The sequence below is a fragment of the Pectinophora gossypiella genome, chromosome 4 (genome assembly GCF_024362695.1).
Source record: "Pectinophora gossypiella chromosome 4, ilPecGoss1.1, whole genome shotgun sequence".
Lineage (NCBI taxonomy): Eukaryota > Metazoa > Arthropoda > Insecta > Lepidoptera > Gelechiidae > Pectinophora > Pectinophora gossypiella.
The window spans coordinates 12,529,053-12,552,067 of NC_065407.1; the positions used below are offsets into that span (position 1 = coordinate 12,529,053).

General features: G+C 35.8%; 1 protein-coding gene across 1 annotated transcript; it reads right to left on the reverse strand.

The window, feature by feature from the left end:
- Positions 1-4,238: 4,238 nt before the first annotated feature.
- LOC126366083 (achaete-scute complex protein T3-like) lies at positions 4,239-5,348 on the reverse strand. The gene is made up of 2 exons (XM_050009011.1): positions 4,610-5,348; positions 4,239-4,441 (listed from the first exon to the last, which is right to left on the reverse strand). Exon 1 carries the CDS (start codon positions 5,328-5,330, stop codon positions 4,617-4,619), a length of 714 nt encoding a protein of 237 aa, XP_049864968.1. The 5' UTR covers positions 5,331-5,348; the 3' UTR covers positions 4,239-4,441; positions 4,610-4,616.
- Positions 5,349-23,015: the final 17,667 nt, after the last annotated feature.

Consider the following 23,015-nt stretch of genomic DNA (forward strand, 5'->3'; position numbering starts at 1 on the left):
TCAATTTTGTATGCCTAAGAGGTAGCTCGCCCTCCTATTAAGGATACCAACGACCCGCGCCTTTTTATCTTCCCTCTAACTGGCTTTACTGAAGAGTAAATAGGTCGCTATTCATTAGTTCTTTGCCAAACTCGTGTCATCATTGTTCACACAATAATCGTAAAATAAACCTAATCAAAACGGATGCTGTCTCACGAGTAAAAGGTTTGGCGCCCTCTGAACATCTCAATTTTACGACTTATCGCTAAGATAAGTCCATTGACAAAAGAGTTGAGACGCCACAAAAGGACAATCGGCACCGGCTACCGCAATCCGTCAATTAATTTACTTCACAGATATGAAGACAAAAGGATGACAGACGAAAAATGCTACTAGGCAATAGGGTGATCTTTAAAGCACTCTGTATAAGGGAGATTTTCAAAGATACTCGTAATACGTAGAGCGAGCGTGCATTAGCTACCGTAGACGTCGATAACGCGGGACAGAGCTACATCGTAAAACATCATTAGCAAGATAAACCTCTTAAAAGCCTTTATGAAACCGAAAACTCAAGGAAGTCAAAGAGATATGCGTGATTGTTGATCAAAATGGCGCCCTGTGACGTAATACTTATGCCGCTCCAAAAATTTAACTCTATTATTTCTCAAAAGTCTAACAAACAAAACAAAATCATACAAAGAATGCCATTGAGGTTATGTTTTCGCAAATTATAGCTTCGAACCTCGTTATAACACAATTAGTGTTCAAAATACGTTTGATAACAGTTATTTTCTGTCAATTTGACCATTTGTAAAACAAACGTTCGTAAATAATATGATTGGTCGGGAGCGCGACGGGAAAAAATACGAACAAATAAGTAGACAAAGGAGCCGATATGTTAGAAAACTTAATTTTACACCCGAATCAAAACTTCAGGGTGCATTGTGTTGGTGTGGTGCTAACAAATTCTCTTTTGTTCGGCGCCCGCCCACACTTATTATCAGATGCTTGCCTGGCGTGTCATTTTTTATCAAAACAATAACATTTTTTTATAGAAACAGTCGGGTAACACTGTTTCTCACGTGAAGTTTTAAATAAGTGAATTTGTCAAAAGATACAAGTAACAATCGAGCCGAATAATTTACGTGGACATATAAATTAGTCGCGTTTTTGTAGTTTTTGTTAGGTCACGTGAAATAATGGTAAGAGAGAGGTATCTGATTAGAATGTGAAGGATATGTAAGGTGGGGTAAAAAGAAAAAGTTATAATTCAGTCACAATCTTATTTAAACCTGGAAGTCGATGAAAATATCACGCCATTTCTACTTTTTATAGTCAATTCACCAGTTCCTGAGGCGAATGTACAATATCACTTCAAAATAAAAAATGAGCATTTTGTCGATGTACACGTTTATCATAGTTTACTAAATCCTGGAAATACAATCTTCTCAATCTTTCAATCAATTCTTTTTCTATCTTTTTCCTTTGGCCTGTGCCCAGCAGTAGGACGTATATAGGCTGTTTATGTATGTATGTACAATCTTCTCAAACTGAACTGAACACCTTTAATTTATTAATTTTTCGTTCCGGATGAGACCGTGGCAGGACCCTGAGCGCTCCCTATTTGGCCGGCCAAGTAGTTAATGCCATTAGAGAAAAAAAGAAGTCACGTAAAAAAAAAGGTTTTCTCATAATAAGACAATTCATAAGACTCGTCATAAAGAGTTGTGGTTCATAATGGTAAATCTCTTTTGTAAATAATACAAAATGAAGTAAGAAATAACAAAATATTCTTGACATTTTCAGAATTAACTCGCATCAAGTTTTATAATACTTTTTGTATTGTTTTTCCTTGCTAATTAACCAATTTACTTGTCCAATATCTTAATAAAAATAACACAAAATTACAGTTATCAGACATGTCCACGTTCGCATGTGATAAAAAAATAATGTCAGTATATCCACCCACATTGGATATAAATTAATAGATTTTGCCCTCATCGTCATAATCATCGTGGATTCGATTCGTGTGAGGTATCTTTTTTTTTACTTTATATTTTTTTAGGCAATATTTCCTCATACGTCTCAGCCCGCAGTTTCTGTGCATCTGGGGCCTTGATTTATGATAAGCAAAGGGTAATAACACGGTTGACATAATATTATACCGTTGTTTCGAAATTTTGTTGTAGAAACATATCTCTGGGAATTTGGAAACTGGGGAACTTGATGGTGAGATTAAAAATAATTTCGACGACGCAGGGTCACCATTCTGTCCTAAATACTTTTCATACATCATATCATTATATTATGTTATATATAGTATTATACGTAGGTCGTAAGTACTCCAAAGTATAATTCTATAAATATTATACTTTTTAATTCATTCATCAAAATTACAGTATAAACGGTGATACCTATTACGTTGGTCTGACAGAAAACTTGGTGAAGAATGGATACTGACTTTATCGTGCGATGGTTGAGTACCCGTGCCTACCCCAATTGGCTATGTAGTCGTGAGCTTATACTTTGTAAAGGCAAAACAACTTTTAAGATTTATCTGAAAAATAAAATAACTTTATTCAGTATATTTTGAATCGTCGTTTTTTTATATTTTGAAACCGACAGAGGGATTGCGTCCTCTAACATGATGGACTAATGTTATGGGCGATAGGTTGATCCCTTATCACCATAAGGTTCATCATATCCATCTTAGGACTTCGTATCAACAGTGGCTGCAAGTTGTCTTTGATTACTTGTGGCTCTGCCCACCCCATTTGGGATTACGGGCGTGAGTTTATGTATGTATGTATGTATGTTGAATCGTCAATTTTTACATAACAAACGTCTCATCCGCCTAAAACTACTGCAGCTACTTACAGCCCGTATAGTGAAGGCAAACTCGATGCAAGAAAAATCTCGACACAGGGCCATATAGGTTCTTAAAAAGAACACTTTATTACTGTACTTATATTAGTTTGGTTAATTTATTTTATTTATTTATGTTTATTAAGAAACAAACGGTCATTTACATGAAAGTGTTACATTATGGTAAGTAATTAGCTTAGACCTATAGTTTCCTTAATTAATTATAATTAACAACAATGTGGTGTGTAACTTAAATTGGTATGTTGTTCGGATACTAGGTACTTCTATTTTAATTTATCAAGGGTAGTTTACTTAAATAAAAAATAATAATAAGAAAAATAATAAGAAATAACAATAAGGTTAAAGACCTTTCGACGCGTCTCGTCGAGGTAACGCATGACCCGAGGACTGGCAGCTACTTTGTCAAAGGGTTGGTTTAGCTGTTTAAAGGGGAAATGCTGCCAGCCTTTTGGGCACTTTGCTTCGGTGTGATGCTTTGGAGGAATTTTTCTATTTGTAGATAACTGTGTGTTTGTTTTGTGTTGTTAATAATAAATTATTTATTAGTTTTACCTATACTTGGCTGCCTAATATCGGGAAGTAAAGAAATAATCTTATAAGAAAATAAAACAAGTGTGTAACTCGTTGATGTCTTTTACAGGAAACAAAGCCAAAGTCTTATAAGAAGTTTTAAAACAGATTCAATAGGTCAACTAATTTAGGAGTTTTAGTTAATAGTTGTAGATCTTTTTATCTTTTGAATAGAAAACAGCTTTTAATGATAACATTTTTGGTTGAATCTAGCACTCTCTAGTAACCACTAAATAACTAAGTAATTTATGGTTAAATTATATTTTATTTTATAGTTTTCCTGTTTTTCTTTTATTATGATTCCCTTAATTAAATATCATATGTTTTTTATGAGAGTTATTGTAGGTTTGCTTAATATAGCATTAATTAATTAGCATCTCTCCTTCAAAGAAATAATAAGTAAGTAAATTTTGTTAAGAAACTATTTATATTTAATAATTTTTTGTCGCGTCATTTTATTTTAATTCTATAAAGGATATAATTAAAGGGTGTAATAAAATGTGAATAATGTAATTCAATAAATAATTTATTCTTGTTGTTTCAAGATTTTCTAAATCTAAAATTATTTACAAAATTATCGACTGTCTCGACAATAATAAATGCGTTTTACAAAGCCTCGTTATACTTAACTTAAGGTAACAAAATGTACACTTAACAATAAAAGTTTCGTTTGACTTGACGTTACAACAGGTGGGAAAAGTTCATGTATTAGTTTATTTATCTGACATAAGCTCACGACTATATCCCAACGAGGGTAGTCATCGCAAGAAACTAAGTACTCACAGCTTTCTGTTAGACCAGCGACTATTCCAAAATGGATATAAAACGAAAACTTTCTCAAGTGAGAGTAGTTTCTTTCAAATTCAGTCCAAAAACTTAATATCTAAACGTAAGGCACTACGGTTGACTAGATTAACAAAGAGTCTTTTCGTGTTCACAATAAATGCAATAAAATATATTAATGCATATCTCTCGGAGGGAATCGTCCAAACTTGATCCAATCGCCCTGTAAACAAAAGAAAACAAAGGTTAGTCATATGATATAAACAAAGTAAAAAGTCTTATTGGTCAAAGCGCATGATGCAAAGAATAAACTAAATTACCGTAGTAGAATATTTAAATAAAAAGTATAAGTAAGTCTTATAAAAAAAACTTTATATCAAGCGATACTTACAATAATGCTATTTCTGTTGCCACCAGGAGATCACATCAAGGAGCTCATCTTCATCCATAGGGCCGATTTGTTGCTGTGTGGTGACCTCGTACCGGTCTACCGCTGAATAAGCAGACGATACTCCTGAGGAACACTCGGAGGGCGCCGGAGACCCCGCCTTCTCAGAGCACGGCGAACTACTCCCGTAGAAGAATCCATCATCCATATCCATCGTGGTCATAGGCTGTGCCGTGTTCGAATTAGGAATATTTTCTCTATTTTCCTGATCGCGCGTGATACCTAGCGCTGCATCACTTTCTTCAAGTAACTGTTGGAGATATCTGATGTATTCCACCACCATTCTTAATGTGTCAACTTTACTGAGCTTCTTCCCCGAGCCTCTTCTGGCCCCACCGGACAGGGCAGCGACCACGGAAGCCGGCAGGTGACGGCGGAGCGCGTTGAATCCATCATTCACTTGCTTCACACGATTACGTTCCCGAGCGTTGCGACGCGCGATCGACGCCGCCTGCGGTCCTGTGTAAGGATTCGTCCTGAAGTGCACCTTTTTCCTGTACTGCATGTTCGGAGGCGTATCATGTGTCACGTAGTTCTTTTCAGGCGCCGGGGCGATAGGTACGTTACGCTTTTCCGGAGCTTTCGACAGCGTTGATGAAGGGTAGCCAGACGAGACGACTACGTAGTTCGTCTGACCTTGAACGAGTTGTATTTCTTGTAGCATTTTCGTAGCGCGAGTCGCGGAGAGGTACGCGACCGATCCGCACGGCGGCCGGGAAAGCACTGAGCGAACTTTGGAGCGGCGCGTGAGTAGGCTTCGCGGGAGCTTCGTGAGCGAGCGCGGGTGACGTCGGCGGCGGCGTACGTACAAGTGAGCCGCCGGCGCACGCGCTCGCGTTATATCACCTGCGCCGGCTGCAAAAAATATAAATTTTAAAATTCTCTTCCCCTATTATTTTCGATCATCCCTTCCCTCGTACGTGCGGGTCCGTACCTGGTGTAGGCTAGGGGAGCGGCGGGACGGGCGGCTAACGCGTGCCTGTTTTTTCTACTGACCACTACTGAATACTGTAATAATTACGCGTATAAAGTGCAAGCTGCATAACCAAGAATAAAGCCAGGTTGTAAAACTCTGAGCTTCTTAGCCTAGCAAGTATGGGGTAGCTATGTTTAGATCCGTACTCCACCTGCCGAAGATGCCTGCTTTAGATGTTTAATGCTACTTTAATAATAAATCTTAGATTCTCTACATACCAATTAAGACTATAACAACTATTTATTTGAATTTATTTTCCTTGTGGAATGTTAGTGAAATTGAATGTCAAATATATTGTTCATTAAAATATGTAAGTTGTCGGGTCGTGTGAGAGTCGCCGCCGCCCGTGACAGGAGTCTGGCGTCTTCAAATTTAACATGGAGCAGGAAAATCTGACTGGTGATCTTTTATTATATATTTTTTGTGCATTGTCCTGCTAATAAACACGAAATTAAACTTTAAATATTTACCTTGTGAGCCCCAGAATGGCCGTTCACTCGCCGCATTTAAAGCTGAAATGGTGTTCAATGCTTCCTTACAATATAATACAAAAGACTCTTAACTAAGTAAATGGCAAATGGCGGCCTTATCGTTTAAAGCGATTTCTTCCAGACAACCATAAGGTAAGGAAAAATGTAAAAAAAATTAAAGATTGCGGGTACAAACTATAAGTACAACTTACCAATAAATACATGCAATTAAATATATAACATACTTACAAATATATATATATCTAACCTATATACATAACCTAACATATATACCTACTTATATAAATAGTAAATAGTACACACAAAATACCTAATACTTAATAAGCAACTCAAGAGCTTCCTTATTAGTGTCTTATTGACAATAACATAAGGTGCAAATCACATTCGCAAAAAATATTATATAAGTCAGCTAGCGACGTCATCGACGATATTTGCGTCCAACGTACCTATTTTAGGAATTAAATAACACTTAAAAGTATACTTTAAATACGCCGAGTGACCGGCCATTCTGACACTCACATTTTTATTGGTACTTAATTCATCATCATCTTCCTAGCAGTATCCCGTTTTCACAGGGTCCGCTTACCTATCCTGAAGATTTGACAGGACCGGTTTTTTTACAGAAGCGACTGCCTGTCTGACCTTCCAACCCACGAAGGAAAAACCACCCCAATAAACCTGTATGAGTGCGAAACGCGCACCATACAAGTCATCACAGGGTCCACTTACCTAACCTGAAGATTTGACAAGCGACTGCGTCCTTCCAACCCGCGATGGGAAAACTAGCCCAATACAGGTTAGGTCACATACATCCGAAAATACATTTCTCGGGAATGTGGATTTCCTCAGGATGGTTTCCTTCACCGCTGAGCACGTGATAATCATTTATGATCCAAACATGAATTCGGAAACAAATTCGACAATCATTGGTTTAGCTTAGGCCTGTGCTGGATTCGAACCTGCGACCTTAAAGTGAGAGGCAAGCATTCTACCAACTAGGCTACCACGGTCCTCTCTAATTTAATTAAGTAAGTAGGTTAAAATTGTACCTCCTTCGGTTGATTGAGGGGAGGCCTGTGTCCAGCAGTGGGACGTAAATAGGCTGTTTATGTATGTCTTATGTACGAAATAATAAAATGTATATTCATAATCCGTGTTGGAGAAGACGAAGCCATCATTATACCAGTAGACAATTACAGACCCACCACCTATACTTGGTCCATACGACATAATGATTTTTACGAGGCTATTTATTCTCAACAAGATGGGTTCTGTAAGTACGCTGTCTAAGTGAAACTGTTCCTTTATCATGCGTACAGCTAGTAAAGTGCCGTTTCTCGGAATGTTCCCAAAGTGGGAATGTTCTTGTTGTAAAAACTGGCTGGTTTTTTTAAATTTATTTTTCATAAGGTGTACATGATGGACTAATGTTATGGGCGATATCCTGATCCCTTATCACCATAAGGTTCATCATATCCAGCTTACAACATCGTATCGACAGTGGCTGCAAGTTGTCTTTGATTACTTGTGGCTCTGCCCACCCCATTAGGGATTACGGGCGTGAGTTTATGTATGTATGTATGTATAAGGTGCAAAAGTCCAATCAGTTTTTACAAAATAATAGATTAATAGAGTGGTTGCACTTAAGGCCTTCTGATTACGTGCCGTTACTGTAACAGACCACAAACACCTACAAAAACATCAATTTTATAATTATGGCGACTAATGGTGCATAATTTCACCACTGTTTACAAATAACTCGTTAGCTCAGTGACTGGTCTTTTGCTCTTTCTTTGCACATCCATCGCAAGATGAACTAAGTACCCACACCTCAGCGAGCTTTTTGTTAGACCAGCGTGATAGGTGGTGAGCTTTATAGCCTTCTATAGTAATCGAGCCAACTTTGTTACTGCATTTAAGATAAATTAGGATGTATATCAAAATGTGCTAAGTTTGGTGGCGAACTTTCATATTATGATTTCGTGAAAAATTGGGTTCCGACATGAAAAAAGATAGTTCTAGCTACGAAGATCAAGTTACCTCGTAGCTAGAACTATCTTTTTTCATGTCGGAACATAATATGAAAGTTCGCCACCAAACTTGGCACATTTTGATATTCATCCATTAGTAGCTCATTAGTGCAAGTCTGGTGCGCCTTTTTCCCAAAGTGAGCACATTCCCAGGTACGGCACATGACTGCGTACAGCTCATCAATTAGACGTAAAATGCTATGAATTGCTCTTCTTACCGATAAATTTGTTTTATTGGTCGGCTCTTTAATCGAAACGCTAAGCCGCTACCGTCATACGACTTCGATGCATACTTCGCATACTGACCCTTTCGGTAAGTACTAATTGAATCGAAATCGCTCCAACGATATTTGTTGTCGTTAGTTACTTAACACGTATGAAAATATTTTTATTGGGTTTCTGTGAGAAGAAAGCTGCATTTTTCGTCCATGGATCTTTATCGAAATATCTTAGTGTAGCTATGTCTATGCATCACACATCACTAATTTAAGAGCCACGCTCTTGTCATTGTAGCATTCTCCATGCTACTTTTTAGGGGAAATACGGCAGTCGTTTCCCTCTAGCCTTCCTCCCCGCAGTATTCTGTCTGACGCGAGTGGGATAGCGCCTAGAGCACTAACAGTTACTGCTGCCTTCTGTCAGGTTCCAGGTCACATTGTGACACGCTTCTTCCGTCCTGCTATGATACACTGACAGAATGGTATTTAGGTACTTACTTACCCTACTGTGTGACAGTAAGGATATGTCCATGCAAAATGCAACGGAATACAAAATAAGAAAAAATAAAATAAGCGAAGACAATTTCAGCAATGTATTTAATTAAAAACGTTTTTGTTCATGTAACGAAAGTTTCTTTTTACTTAAACAAATTATAACAAAAATCAAACAACATAAATGGCTTATATACGTTCCACAGCTGGGCATAAGCCTCCCTCCCTCAATCAACCGGAGAGGGTATAGAACATACTCCATCACGCTGCTCCAGTGCATTCATGTTATACTCTACATTTTTTTTTGCTTTTGTGAGGGCATAAGTCTTCTCTGCAATTATGTTTTAAAATACAAATTTATAGACTTCAAGGCTGTGGAATGCACCAAAACCAACGCATTTCTTTTGTTTTACTTTTTGTAGGCATGCCATACAGGCATTAACTACTTGACCGGACAAATGGGAAGCGCCCAGGGCTTTCACCCGGTACAAAAGTTAAAGACAAGACTGAGAGTGCCCAGTTGGGCGCAAACCTCGGGTCGATGCATCGTCTGAGAGAATAGGTTTCCAACTAAAATCAGTTGCTTTTTTTAAACGTGTAAATTAATATGGAATTTGTGTGAAAAAGCAACCTGAGACGTCATAGAAAAACGTGACAAAATGTCGCACTTATTATTACATTTTTCTTTATTAAAATTCATAAGACAAATAGAAAATTAAATTGTTTTTTGTCACCTTTAGATTTGTGTTTATTTAGTAATCAGAATTTCATAATTTATCTTTGACCTAGGAAACTACCCAATTATATTTCGAAGGATTAATCAACCCTAATGGGCTGATAGCGAGAAACGCCGGTTAAGCGAAATCCACCTCGTCGATTCAGGACCCTAACAATGTATTGAAACAGAAACACAAAGAACCATGTGTACTAGACAAACTATCGAAAAATAACAAACAATGCATGCCGCCGTAAACTTTCGTTTCATTACTATTTTCACGTATTCATCTCATTACCGCGAAGCTGTATTACTGCTCGTTGTTTCAGATTGATTTATGTCTTGCAATTCACTCGCTTATTACTCTAATGCTGTGGTTAAAATAATTGTAATTTAAATATATTATTCTTAACTTTTTAAACCATTGTATGTAACTCGTTTGTGCACTAGCGTATTGTTCATTTAAGTTTTGTTATTGTTTTCTGTTAATTTCGGTTCAATAGTTAACGCAATCTATGATATCCTGTTATTGGCTAAGACACACTATGTAATTTAGATACTTTAACTTTACCTGTAAAACTGCTGTTGGATATCTTATGAATAAAATAAAATAAAATAAAAAATATTTGTATTTCTATCCCATAACGTAATTACTCAAAAACTTATCGCATATTAGATTGAAATTGGGCTTGTAACTCGCCCAGTCATCTCTGGGGTAACTACATCTAACCCCGTGATTTGTACCGGATATGACCTGCGGGGAGGTGCTAATGGGTTCCGTCAATAATAGTGTTGTTTTTTTTTATTTCGATTATTCATAATCGATAAATTGCAGCCCCGTTAAGGCAAGAGGGTAAAATAAATCAATGGAAGGGTAGCGGTCGAAAGTGCAACAGGGTTAACTTGTATGTATTGTTGGCGTGATCTACAAACATAAACCATTGTTAAATAATAATTTGGGAAGAGGGAGGCCACCTAGCACAAGCAATGTATTCCATATTGTTTGGCGATGTGACTCAGCCTCTGATTTTATAACTAAATAACTGCTTTGCAGGAAGACTAAAATTGTATTGAAGCAAATTTGCTATTAAATATTTGATCACAGGTTCCAATCCCAGAACGGGCCAATGATTTTCGAATTTGTTTTCGGATTCATGTTTGGATTATAAATGATTATCACGTGCTCAGCAGTGAAGAAAACATCGTGAGGAAATCCACATTTCATTGAGATGGTTTTTTCTTCGCGGGTTTGACAGTCAGACAGGCAGTCGCTTCTGTAAAAAAAAAACTGGACCTGTCAAATCTAGGTAAGCGGACCACGTGAGAAATGGGATAATACTAGGGAGATGATTATGATATTTGATATTTGTTGACATTGTTTTTGTATTCGCAAATGTCAAAAATATATTGCTATTTAAATGAATTGGTACAACCTGACCTTTTTAACCATTGCCTAATAAAATATAATTATTGTATTTTTTTAAGTAAAAATTGTAGGAGACGGACTTAAAGTAAGTCAGAGTACAATATAGATTTTTTTGACGAGAATAATGTTATTAATTAGATGCAATTTTATTACAATTCGATTTTTATCAATTCTTAGTTACAACTTTTATTGAACAAAACTAACACTCAGTTTGAACTTAATATCGCCTGTGTTGAAATGTCTTACAAAAAAGCTCTATTTCGATGCGCGTTTCTTTTATTAAAAACAAACATGAAATATATACCATTACAATACCTTTAAGAATAACAAAAAAGGCGTTATAAAAAGTTATAGAACATTTTGAAGCCTAAATAGGCCTAAATAGCGTCAATAACTTTCAACAATACGACTAAGTAACTTGTTACATCGCATTATACAACTCTGAGGGTTTCCAATAAGAAAACAACGGTGACACAGGGATGAAAGAACCCCCATTAGCTATATCCAACGTTAGTAATACCACCCACACGTGCCTAATACGAGTATGTCGTTGTTTATTTTTTTTCGAGCCGGCTGTGGTCGTGTGGTTGAACGTTGGGCCTACGATTCGGAGGTCCTGGGTTCGAATCGCGGGGTGTGGGATAGTTTGATTAGGACATTGCAGGCTGATGACCCTATTGTCCGAAAGTAAGATGATCCGTGCTTCGGAAGGCACGTTAAGCAGTCGGTCCCGGCCACTTTTTACCTTTTTTTATGATTTTATTTACTGTACTATTCAGCTGTTAATCTTCCTAAAAGTAAATAAGTAAATCAATTCCTTTCAATAGAACGGTGAAGTGTTTTTTTTTAATTCTGGAGTTTTTGTTTATTTACGCCTGCTATTTGTTTTATTATTGTTTTATTTAACAGAATAATAAAAAATAACTAATATTTTTTTTTATTAGGTAACGCATTGTTTGTCGATGCCGATATCATAATTATATGTTTTGACAGCATTCCCATAGTTTGGCATTGCGTGTTTCACCCTTCAGTCTCTTGGTAGTGTAGTGTATAATTTGAACTTGTCATAACAAATGTCAGTTACACACCTCCCATAGAACAATTAAGATGAAAATAAATGTTTGTTACCACTGTATTAAGTGACTACTTTATTTTGGTCAGTCGGCATTCATTCAGTGCCACAAAAACGTCTCGATAAAACTAATGAAGTGTTTTTTAATAAAATATTTGGTTCTTGATGATCAAGTTGGTATCTACTTTATTCTACTACCATAGTGTAGGTTGTCAGGGTTATTATTAAGCCGCTAAGGGCTCCTGATATAGGGGCTACTTAGCTTCATCAGTAGGTAGAATCTATTTTATTAAAAATACGTTACGTTTCTGGTAATATTATTTCGACAAATATCTATAAAATATTTGTCTGTTAACGTGGTAACTATGATAAGTGTTTATTAAGTTCAGGGAGAACTTTACACAGCTGTGAGATCAAGTGGGCTACTAAAGTAGTAATAATAATAATACCCATACCTCTTCAGAGAGATTAAAATATATATAAAAATAATAATTAATATAAAGAAAAGTAAAATTAAAATACAAATGTTGAATCGGAAAGAAATTTTCACTGGCATTTTTACGTAGTGAGTCACATTCTCAAATAGAACCCTTTTTGGTTTAATGGTAAGTACAGAGTAAAATTATGTGCTTACAATTATAAAATTGAATTCTTTTATTTATTTTATTATTAAAATATACTGCTACTAAGTTTGTCTGGCCAAATGCCATTTGTGGCATATCAGAAATCATAAATCAGAATCATTTATTCATCCTAATTATCATGGATGAACTTGTTGAAGCTCAATGTAACATAAATTGTCTACAAACATAAACCATTGTTAAATAATAATTTGGGAAGAGAGAGGCCACCTCGCACAAGCAATGTATTGCTTAAATGGTGTGCTTCCACAATTTGTGAAAAAGGTTTTTGGAAGACAAATAAAATATTTTTGTATTTTTTTTTTGTATAACTACAATAAGTCACGTAAAAAAGGAAAAATAAAGTAGTAGTGACGAGCTTTCACTACACAAGTTACATCGGAAATTGAGTGACATTCCCTCTTTTGAGCAATTACTCGCTGCAAATAAAACAATTAGGGAAATATAAAACAAACGAGAGATGATGAAACGTGGGATTTCGAGGGTGGACAGATGATTATGGGAATCCTATCATCTGCCGCAGTTACGGTTGACTAGTGTGGGACTGTTCGGCCGTTATGGATGTACGTAATGATAACGTATACGCATGGATTGATATATAAAATACCTAATCTTTAACTAAAATTAAAATTTAGACAATATGAAAAATAAAATATTTACTAATGAAAGGGTAACGACCTCCGTAGTCCAGTGGTTGAGCGTTGGTCTCACAATTCGGAGTTCCTGGCCTCGATTCTCGGTGAGGACATATCACAAAAAATACTTTGTGGTCCCTAGTTTGGTTAGGACATTACTGGCTAATCACCAGATTGTCCGAAAGTAATATGATCCGTGCTTCGGAAGGCACGTTAAGCCGTTGGTAATATACGTATAATTGTAGTATAATAAATATATACAAAGAATTATACTTATAAATAATAATAATAAAATATACTTACTCAATATTTAAACATATAATTCTTAGAGGTTCAGAACGAGGGTTATTTTTATTTACCCTCAATCTCATATTTGGCTTAGTCATGCTTCATTCATCTCCATAAAGAGACCCCGAGCTCCTTGTTATCGAGTAACTTTTGACTTGGTAGCCTTCTGGTTGACCAAACTCATTGACGCTTCCACCAACTGATATTAATTTCATATTCGAAATTCACCGTCTATAAATCATATGCGTAAAAGATTGCCGACATCGTTCGTACAATAGACTACCTGATCCAATATGAGTTGATTAACGATTTGTTGAGTGACTCCTATTCATCGGAACGTCAAAGGGTGAACATATTAAGTATTAATAAAGAAAATGTTTTACATTAGTTCAAGCATTGGATGCGATGAAAGGCTGAGCATTCCTTCAACGAGGTGTGATATATTGAAAGGATGCAGTGTGAGATAGCGGTTTATTGTATCAGTTGAACATAAAGCTAGATCGAAGAAAAATTGTATGGTAACGATGTGATATGATGGTGGATTTTGTTGACTTTCTGAGACGTTCTGGGGGTTATAAAGGCCACATCGAAGCATTTAATCTAAAAACCAATATTGCTACTTCACATTTGCGCATATCAAAATAAGCATTGTCAACAAAAGTCGAATATTGGTGCTAATTCCTGTAAATACCATCTAATTTTATTTTAAGTTATATCTGTCATTTTCTTATCCACCGAAAAGGAAAGGGACGGGTAATCGACAAGCATAAAAATTATGGAACACACGTCAATTTTAAGCACAAATATAAACCAACCGTCTAAAAATTTTACATCCGTCAATAACCCGACACAGTTAAGTAGACAGCACGTCAAACGGATTGCATACCAGGGACGTACCTTTTGATTCGCCCGGGTTATTCATTCATTTACTCATTCTTCCTAAAATTAAGAGCTGTGAATCATCCGTCCCTTTCCTTTTCGACGGATATGAAAATGACGGATATAACTTAAAATAAAATTAGGCGGTGTCTGCAGGAATCGGGGCCATTACAATACTTTCTAGATTAATTGCTTCGATGTGGTCATTTTAGTACCTGCTCTGGTACATGTGGTTCACCAACTTTACAAGGATAAAGATTTATGACGACGTAAATATTTGTCATGTTGAAAGATATTGTATAATTGTAAAGTCTTTGATGAGAGTGGAAAAAGCGAAAGTGATGTGTCAGGATCGTAGCAAGTGGAATTCCGTGGTGTCTGCCTACCCTAACGGAAAATAGGCGTTATCTTATTTATGTATACATTTATTTATTTATTATTTATATTTCACGACTTTACAGTGCAGAAGCGCCAGTGCGCCGTGAAACTTTAAATAATTTCAATAATAAGAAACTTCAGTGTAAACAATATAAAAACATATTTAATTTTCACACATCATTCATCATATATATATATGTATGAGATGTAAAGACAATGAACTTTTGATATTGAAATATAGTCGGCAAAACACCAAAGAAGGGCTCAATATGTAAAGCACCTAAGCCAAGTTTCACACGTTCACGAAACGCAAACACAATATCGTCTGTCTTGTAAAACTGGGAAAATGGCTATCGAGCATTGTATCGTCTGGAATCGGGCAGTGTCGTGGATGTCGTGAGTGTCTGGGAGTGTCAGCATGTCGCCGCCACCTACGGCCGGCGTCAACGTCTGTGTCAGCCAGTGTCAGACACCTACACGACACATCCGACACTACGACACTGATTGTCAGCATGATAGCAGACCTCTGATTCCATTTTGTATTGTAAACATTCCCAATCGAAGATCGACTGATCCATATTCGAATTTTAAGACGCCCGTGTGCGTATCATTTCGCCGCTTCAAAACAAAAGCTTTTTAAGTTACAGTTAAATAAAAATGCGGACATTGTAAGCATTTATGTTCTCGTTTATAATTGAAAATCATTAAATGCTTCTTAATCGGAATTTATATTAACAAGACTTTCATCCACTTAAAAATACAAAGCAGCTGGTATTCTATGTAATCAATTAATTAAATAAAAAATGTCCCAATCACATTGACAGCATGCAGAACAAGTTCATAATGAGATAACGTCTCTCATTTAGTACGTCATATTTCACGTTTCCCTTTAGGGATGTTATAGCGAGGTCAATAAATAAGTCTATTCAGGAAATTCGGCTCTATTGCCGACATAGAAACAAACAAGCAGGGTTTATAGATTTACGATACCTCGTTAACTGAGGAGATAAGATACGCTTAAATAGATAATTAGTATTGTTTCCGTGTGGCGGCTATTGTGTAACTTTATTTTACTAACGTTTAAACCTGCTATCGACTGCAATGACAGCTGAAGTATGGCTGGCATAAATAAAGACAAAAACGAATAGGGCGGGAGACCGTTGATTGCCAATAAGCGCAATAAACGAACTTGACGCGTTTGTATTTTAATCTGATGGGTGTGAAAAATAATTTTGTCGAATTCTCGTTTGTGGAGTACCGTTGAGGCGCGTGGCCGGCGCGCGACTCGTTTAAGCCATACCTTAATTACCGCGCGGCGTTATCGAGTAAGAATGTGCACACGCGACAGTGGTATTAATTTTAATGAAAGAAGTGTGCGCCTGCGTAGCACCTGCCCACTGGTCACTGGTCGGCTTACTGAAAATACGCGCAACGACGCGTGGAGACGCCTTCGTCGTAAATTCTTTCCTTGTATTTTTAGTTACGGTTTTCGATAATATTTTCACTGACTTGCTACTAAATTGTTAACCAATTTTAAAGTAATTAAGATAATGATTCGTAAATAAATAGCACGTAATTTTGACCAAATCATTTAATGCAATCTGAAACTTGACTTTTTATTTTTAAATTAATGAAAAGATTATACTTACATTACTAATTGGATGTCTTTGCATGTCTACTGCCCGCCACTACACATTTTTATCGTAGGTAGGTATTTTTAGCGTTTTGGAACTCCAAACAAGAGCGTGTGCTAATTATCTCCTCACTTATTTTAATTACTTTTACTTTACAAGACAATTTTTAATAATATTTTAATTTATTTTAAACAAATTCCACATCAATTGTCGACTCTACATCTTTCTTTTAATAGGTAGTCAATTAGGTACCTAGGCGTATCAAAAAAGTTCGCATTATTACACAAAGTAAAGATGCCCTTAATAACATTTTAATAAAGTCCTATGTTTACTGTATGCGGTTTTTCCACCGGACAAAGGATTGTTCAATAGCACCTCGTTTTATACTATGAACGAGTTTATTGCAATGATCAGAAATTGACCATAAATATACATAGTGGTACCATGTAACTTCATTACTTATTGGTATACAATATTTGCGTGAAAACTGGTTTTAGTAGAAATTTTAATTACTCAAAGTCATATGAATGAGCAATGGTGTATGGAATTCAACAAAATGAGTCCGTACTTTTAGGATAGGTTCATTGTTACAAAACTATGTGTTTATATATCTTGTTATAAGCAATTACATTTTATAATAAATAGATATAACATTGTTTTGTTCGTGAAAATAAAGTTGCAAAGCAGTTTAAAATCAAACTGTTTAATGCAGTCAATACAAACTGAAAAGGCTTGAAAAGAAATTATTTATGAGGTAGAAAGCACAGTTCAGGGCAATAAACGTATACTTAAGTATATTTAAATAATAATAACAAAATTATTTATTTACCAGACAAAATAAAAAAAAAAATACATCCATTTGCATTCTCTCGGTCACAGATAATATAAAAAAGTTTCTGAGCTCTAGGGTAAATAAAACTGTTAAAGTGATGTGAAATTTATCACGACGAAGAAATTTCACAGTTCGTAGTCGATATATTTCGCACAGAACACCAAACAGAGTAACTTATTCGTAGTCGATATATTTCGCACAGAACACCAAACAGAGTAACTTATAATAAATGTTTTATAGGGAAAGGAGTTCTATTTTATCTTACTTATTATACTAAAAATGCTGATATCTATAATTAGTTATTAAAAATTGCGTATTTCATCTTTAAATTGTGTATCGTAATATCGTTTGGCAAGCGCGAATATCTTTACTCAAATACTTCATTTACTGTCTCGTATTCGTATGGTAATGCTATTTAATTTATGATTTGGCATACTTAGCTATTGTAAATTTGTTCGCTCATATGTTGGCTATCATCATTACTTATTGGCTCGCTCGCTCAAATAGAAGCGTGGAGAAAAAATATAATGTAAGGTGTAAGTTATATTAAAGGCTTACAAGTCGTGAGCAATTGCTTATATGTTGGCTATGCAATCTTTGTTAGTATTTGCATATTCCTGTCATGGACCAGGTCGTAAGTTCTGCACTATAGTTTATTTAGAAGATAATATTATAATTGATAGGTAGTAGATTAACTGTGAGGTGTGGGTACTTAGTTAATCTTGCGATGGACCTCTGACTACCCCAATTAGGATATAGTCGAGAGCTTGTCATTATTTTTTTAGTAACAGACAAATTATGCATCTTTTATCTTAGTTTTGGGTTTAAATGATGACCCTTTTTATTGCACCAAGGCACAATTACATCTTCCACCCTTTATTATTGTGATCAAAATAAACAGATGCAATATAGGTAGCAAAATAGTTCATAATGTGATCCAAATATCAAGCAACAATTATTTTTATATATACTTCTGCCATTACAATGTATTTCGGAATAATTATGTATCCGAGTAATTATCACGGTAAAGCTGTACAGTCATGAGTAATATAATGTTCCCACCTTAGGACTCTGTCGCACTAACATATTTGACATTTAGTGAGACTTACAGTTCAATTTGTCAAAAAAGTTAATGTGACATGGTACCAAAGTGTATACATATTAATGCTCGTGACCGTACAACGCCATCTATATTGTTTTTGGTGAACTTAGACTGGAAAGTTCCTCATTTAATGTTACTTCATTTATTAGTACTATACTAAATAAATCGTACGAAGTTATAGTTTATATTGGTCGGTTAATAGGAGGCACCTGGCGTTAATTTTTCTACCATTATATTACACGTGGCTTAAGGTTCGTAAACATGTCACAGTGATTATTTTAATAGCTTGATTTGTCTTTAAATTAAAGCTTATCTGATTGAGTTGGCAATTGTACTGTTGCTCATATACAGAATATGTTCTTTGTTAAGTTGCTTTAGACACATAGAGCGGATGAAGGATAATAGGATTACGAAGGCGGTACATAAGGCAAAAGTTGTTGGTAGGGTTGGCAGAGGAAGGACGTACATTGACCAAATTAGGTATGTCCTTAAAAAGACACGACCTACTTTCTGTGTATATGAAACATTTGGGTACTTTCCTAGGTCAAAGATAAATTATGAAATTGTGATTACTATACAAAGACAACTCTAGAGGAGACATTTTTTTCTTTTTTCTATTAAGTAATTATTTTTAAAATGTAATAATAAGTGTGACATTTTGTCATGTTTTTCTTTGACGTCAAATTGCAATTTATTTGTTAATTGAACCATGTCAGAGGCCTTTGGGCTAACAATAGAGTTGATGAGATCGGTCATTGACCTCTTAGCCCACATGGTAGATGTTTGTATCATTTCGTACTGTTTATTTCAGGTTGGTATGAGAGAGAAAGAAAAGATCTTTATAATAAATGCCAATAAACAATATAAGTAGGTTGATTAACCGAATAATTGTAGGTAAAAGTGACGATTAGAAAGGGAAGTCAATATTTTCAGTACCAGAAGAAAGAGAGGCGTAATCGAAGGCAGGTGTCACAGTACATCTGCGCATGCGGCGGTCAGTAGGAAAGTACCCCCTTCTTGTTCCTAGAAGTTGTATAAACATAAGCAACTTTTTATTTCGGCGAATATGACGAATAAATTATTATTAGATCTGATCGTCTACTCATTTGCCGTGTTATTGCGTGATTATCTATGACAGATGATGTATGATTATATCTAATACCAGTTGTTTAACTTGCTAAATTACTTACAACGGGTAGACTCAGTAATTATCTACAATTCTATTGCGTATCATAATAACGTCCCGTTTGTGTAAAATTATTAATACGAGTGCGTGGGAGTTGGTGTTTTTTTTTATCCATATTTAGGTATTGTGATGTGTTGTACGGTCACGAGCATTAATATGTATACACTTTGGTACCATGTCACATTAACTTTTTTGAAAAATTGAACTGTAAGTCTCACTAAATGTCAAATATGTTAGTGCGACAGAGTCCTAAAGTGGGTACATTATATTGCTCATGACTGTATATACATCCACATACATCACACAACAAAAACGAAAATTTAGTTTTTTTTTGACGTGACTTATTGTGGATTTGCTGCAAATGGCATTAACTACTTGGCCGGACAAATGGGGAGCGCTGAAGGCTCTCACCCGGTACAACGTTTAAGACAACATGCCTGAGGGTGCCCAGTTGGGCGCGAACCTCGATTCAGGGTGTCGTCTGAGAGGAAAAATATTTGAAAGAATTAATCGACCTTAGTGGGTTGATAGCGATAAGCGCTAATTGAGGGAAATCGTCGACCACGCCGGCGGGGTCGGTATCGGGGTCCTGAAGTGTTTGGTGTCGCGAACTGATTGGCCGCCTCTATTTAGTGATTATACGCTACTTTAATGAAATCGCAAATTTAATGGTTATACCCAACAGATTTTATGTAAATAGCCGGTCAAAAATGGATTGTTTATTAAATAAATAAATAAATAAAATAATGTTTATTAATTCTTTATTGCGCGTCTTACCTTAAAACAACTGAAGACGAATGCTTACAAATGTTCCACAGCCAGATATAGGTGTTAAAAATTATACACTGTAAGTAATAAATGCAAACCTTTCCTGGACAACTGAGAGCGGCTTTACACTGCAGGTTTTTTTTGTTAGGTTCACGGGATCCTTTGTTTAAAATGACTTATTGTGGATTTGCCTCAGATGGTACTCAGTCGGCTGGTAAACAGAGACTGCTCAGATAGAAACCTCAGTAAGGAAGCAGACCTACAATAATTCACGTAAAAAAAAAAACAAACAATGCGAGTCGAAGGATCTCCTACAATAGTTCATGTTAAAAAAGATAAATAACATGAGTCGAAGGTCGAATTAGGATCTGAAAATAACGTAACGTGTGTTACCACACTTAATTGGAGTTATTTGAAGATTCTACAATGCGACAGGTTCATTTTGGAAAATAAATTGTTGAACGGAATAAGACTGATGCCGTAAAAGAAGAGCTTTTAATAGAGGCACAGTGAATCCTAAATCTTAATTCTAATAAAGGAATCTGATTGGGCTTATGTCGTTTGGCGTTTTTGCTTGGCGTAATTTGTTGATGTTGGCCCATTAATTTCTGAGAGTAGATGTAAGTAAGTAGTCGTTACAGGAGCCCTGTCAGCGGCCTTTGTCGGCTGAATAATAATCCTAACTCCAGGGTTGATGGGGTTGGTAATCCACAGAAGATCTCCCTACTGTTATCCCGTTTTTCACAGGGTCCGCTTACTGTAACTTGACGTGCCTTTCGAAGCACTGATTATCGTAATGTAAAGTGTTTATTTACATTCAAGAATTAAATGAAGTAAAGATTTTTTTTTACTTAAATTAAACGAAATAGAGCAAGGATTAAAAAATAATTATTAATTTGTCATTAGCTCCCGTATATGGGGACACAGCTGGCTATCGGGCGTGCACAACCGTTTCGAAAGTGCCGTCAATCTCCTGTTAACTCTTTATATAGGCGGAAATTATCAACTTCATTACCCTATATCTTGACGTGTTACTTTCTTTTTATGTTTACCTGCAATGATTGTAACACATTATACTTTAATGTTTACGTGAGATGTGTATTTAATATCACTGAAGCATTTAATTTGATCCTTTTACGCCATGACGCATGTATTACCGAAGGGGTATGTATGAGGTGTATAGCATATACAGCCACTCTTGGGCAGCTATGTTTAAGTCTCATGGAATAGGGGGCGAGCCCCTAATTACTCATAAAAAAGAAATTGTCTTCAATACTAATTTACTTACACAAGTCATGTAGTAGGTTAGTAAAGTAAATATTATCTCTTCTATCGTGTGGGTTGTGAGATGAATAACCAACCCCATCAACCCTGGTGTCAGGGCTATTATTGAGCCGCTAAAGGCCCCTAACACGGCTCATGTAACGACTTCTTACATCAGTAAGTAGTTATCAACGGCTTAACGTGCCTTCATAAATATTATGAAAAGCATGAAAGAAGAAAATAGGTATATTTTCTGAAATTCTTCCGAATAGTGATATTTTAGAAGATAACCGTGGTCCTATGTCGTGGTAAGCAAACTCTTAGGACAAATTGGCATATGACCACGTTTACCTTTTAAATGTCGCTATTCGGAATACTTATACGTAGTGTAATGTCAGTCAGGTAATGAAGATAGGATTTTATGCCTTGAGACAGAAGGTTGCATGTTACTTGTTTTTGTTGCTTGTTGTTGTTGTTTTTTGTTGTTGCTTGTTGTTGTTGTTTGCTGTTGCCTTTAAGTGGAACGGTTTCTATTTACTACCGATTGACGATCATTTTGATGTCGATGTTTATGTTTTAGAATGCGGTATCAAGATTATAAGCATAATCACACACACACACATAATATGCAGTCCAGCTAATGAAACCGTTTAAAAATGTAAGGCTCAACATAATTGTGAAAACTCGTAAACAAATAAGTACTTTACTTTTAAAATAGTCCTATGCAGCGACGAAGCGTGGAGTATGGAAGTATTTTTAAAATCTTGTACTTACAAATAAAACAACCGTGCTACTCGTTGCGCAAAACATTATTTTTTTTATCATAATAAAAATAAAAAGTAGGTACCTAATGTTACTGCTACTTAGTCCCAGAAAAAATAAAAACGTACGCACATAATTCTGAATGACATTATACTAAAGAGTACTATTACCGTAAAACTTACTTGCTGATTCGATCCAGATAGGACGACAGAGGTTTCAACAGGTCTACAAGTTGTAGCATTGCGGTTATTATTATTCAACCGTTGAAGAATTTATTCTTTAATTGTAAACGAATAAGAGTCGGTCAGGAGATGTTCTGGGTTTGTAAAGTGAATAAGAATGTTGTAAATAGTGAAGGAGTACGAGTGATAATGATCGCAAGTCAGTTAGCAGACACAAGCGAACATGCGCAGGAGTTCGTTTTAGTTTCTTTGTGTAGTTGTCATTGTCATTGTATTCAGTTGAAAGTGTTATGATCGTAAATATTACATTGCTTGTTGTCACATTCTTCTTTTTTTTTCATAGTTCAATCGTATCTTCACAATTGTATTTTTTTTTTCT

Coding starts and splice junctions, on each gene's coding strand:
- LOC126366083 (XM_050009011.1), bottom strand. CDS start 5,330: ATGCTACAAGAAATACAACTCGTTCAAGGTCAGACGAACTACGTAGTC.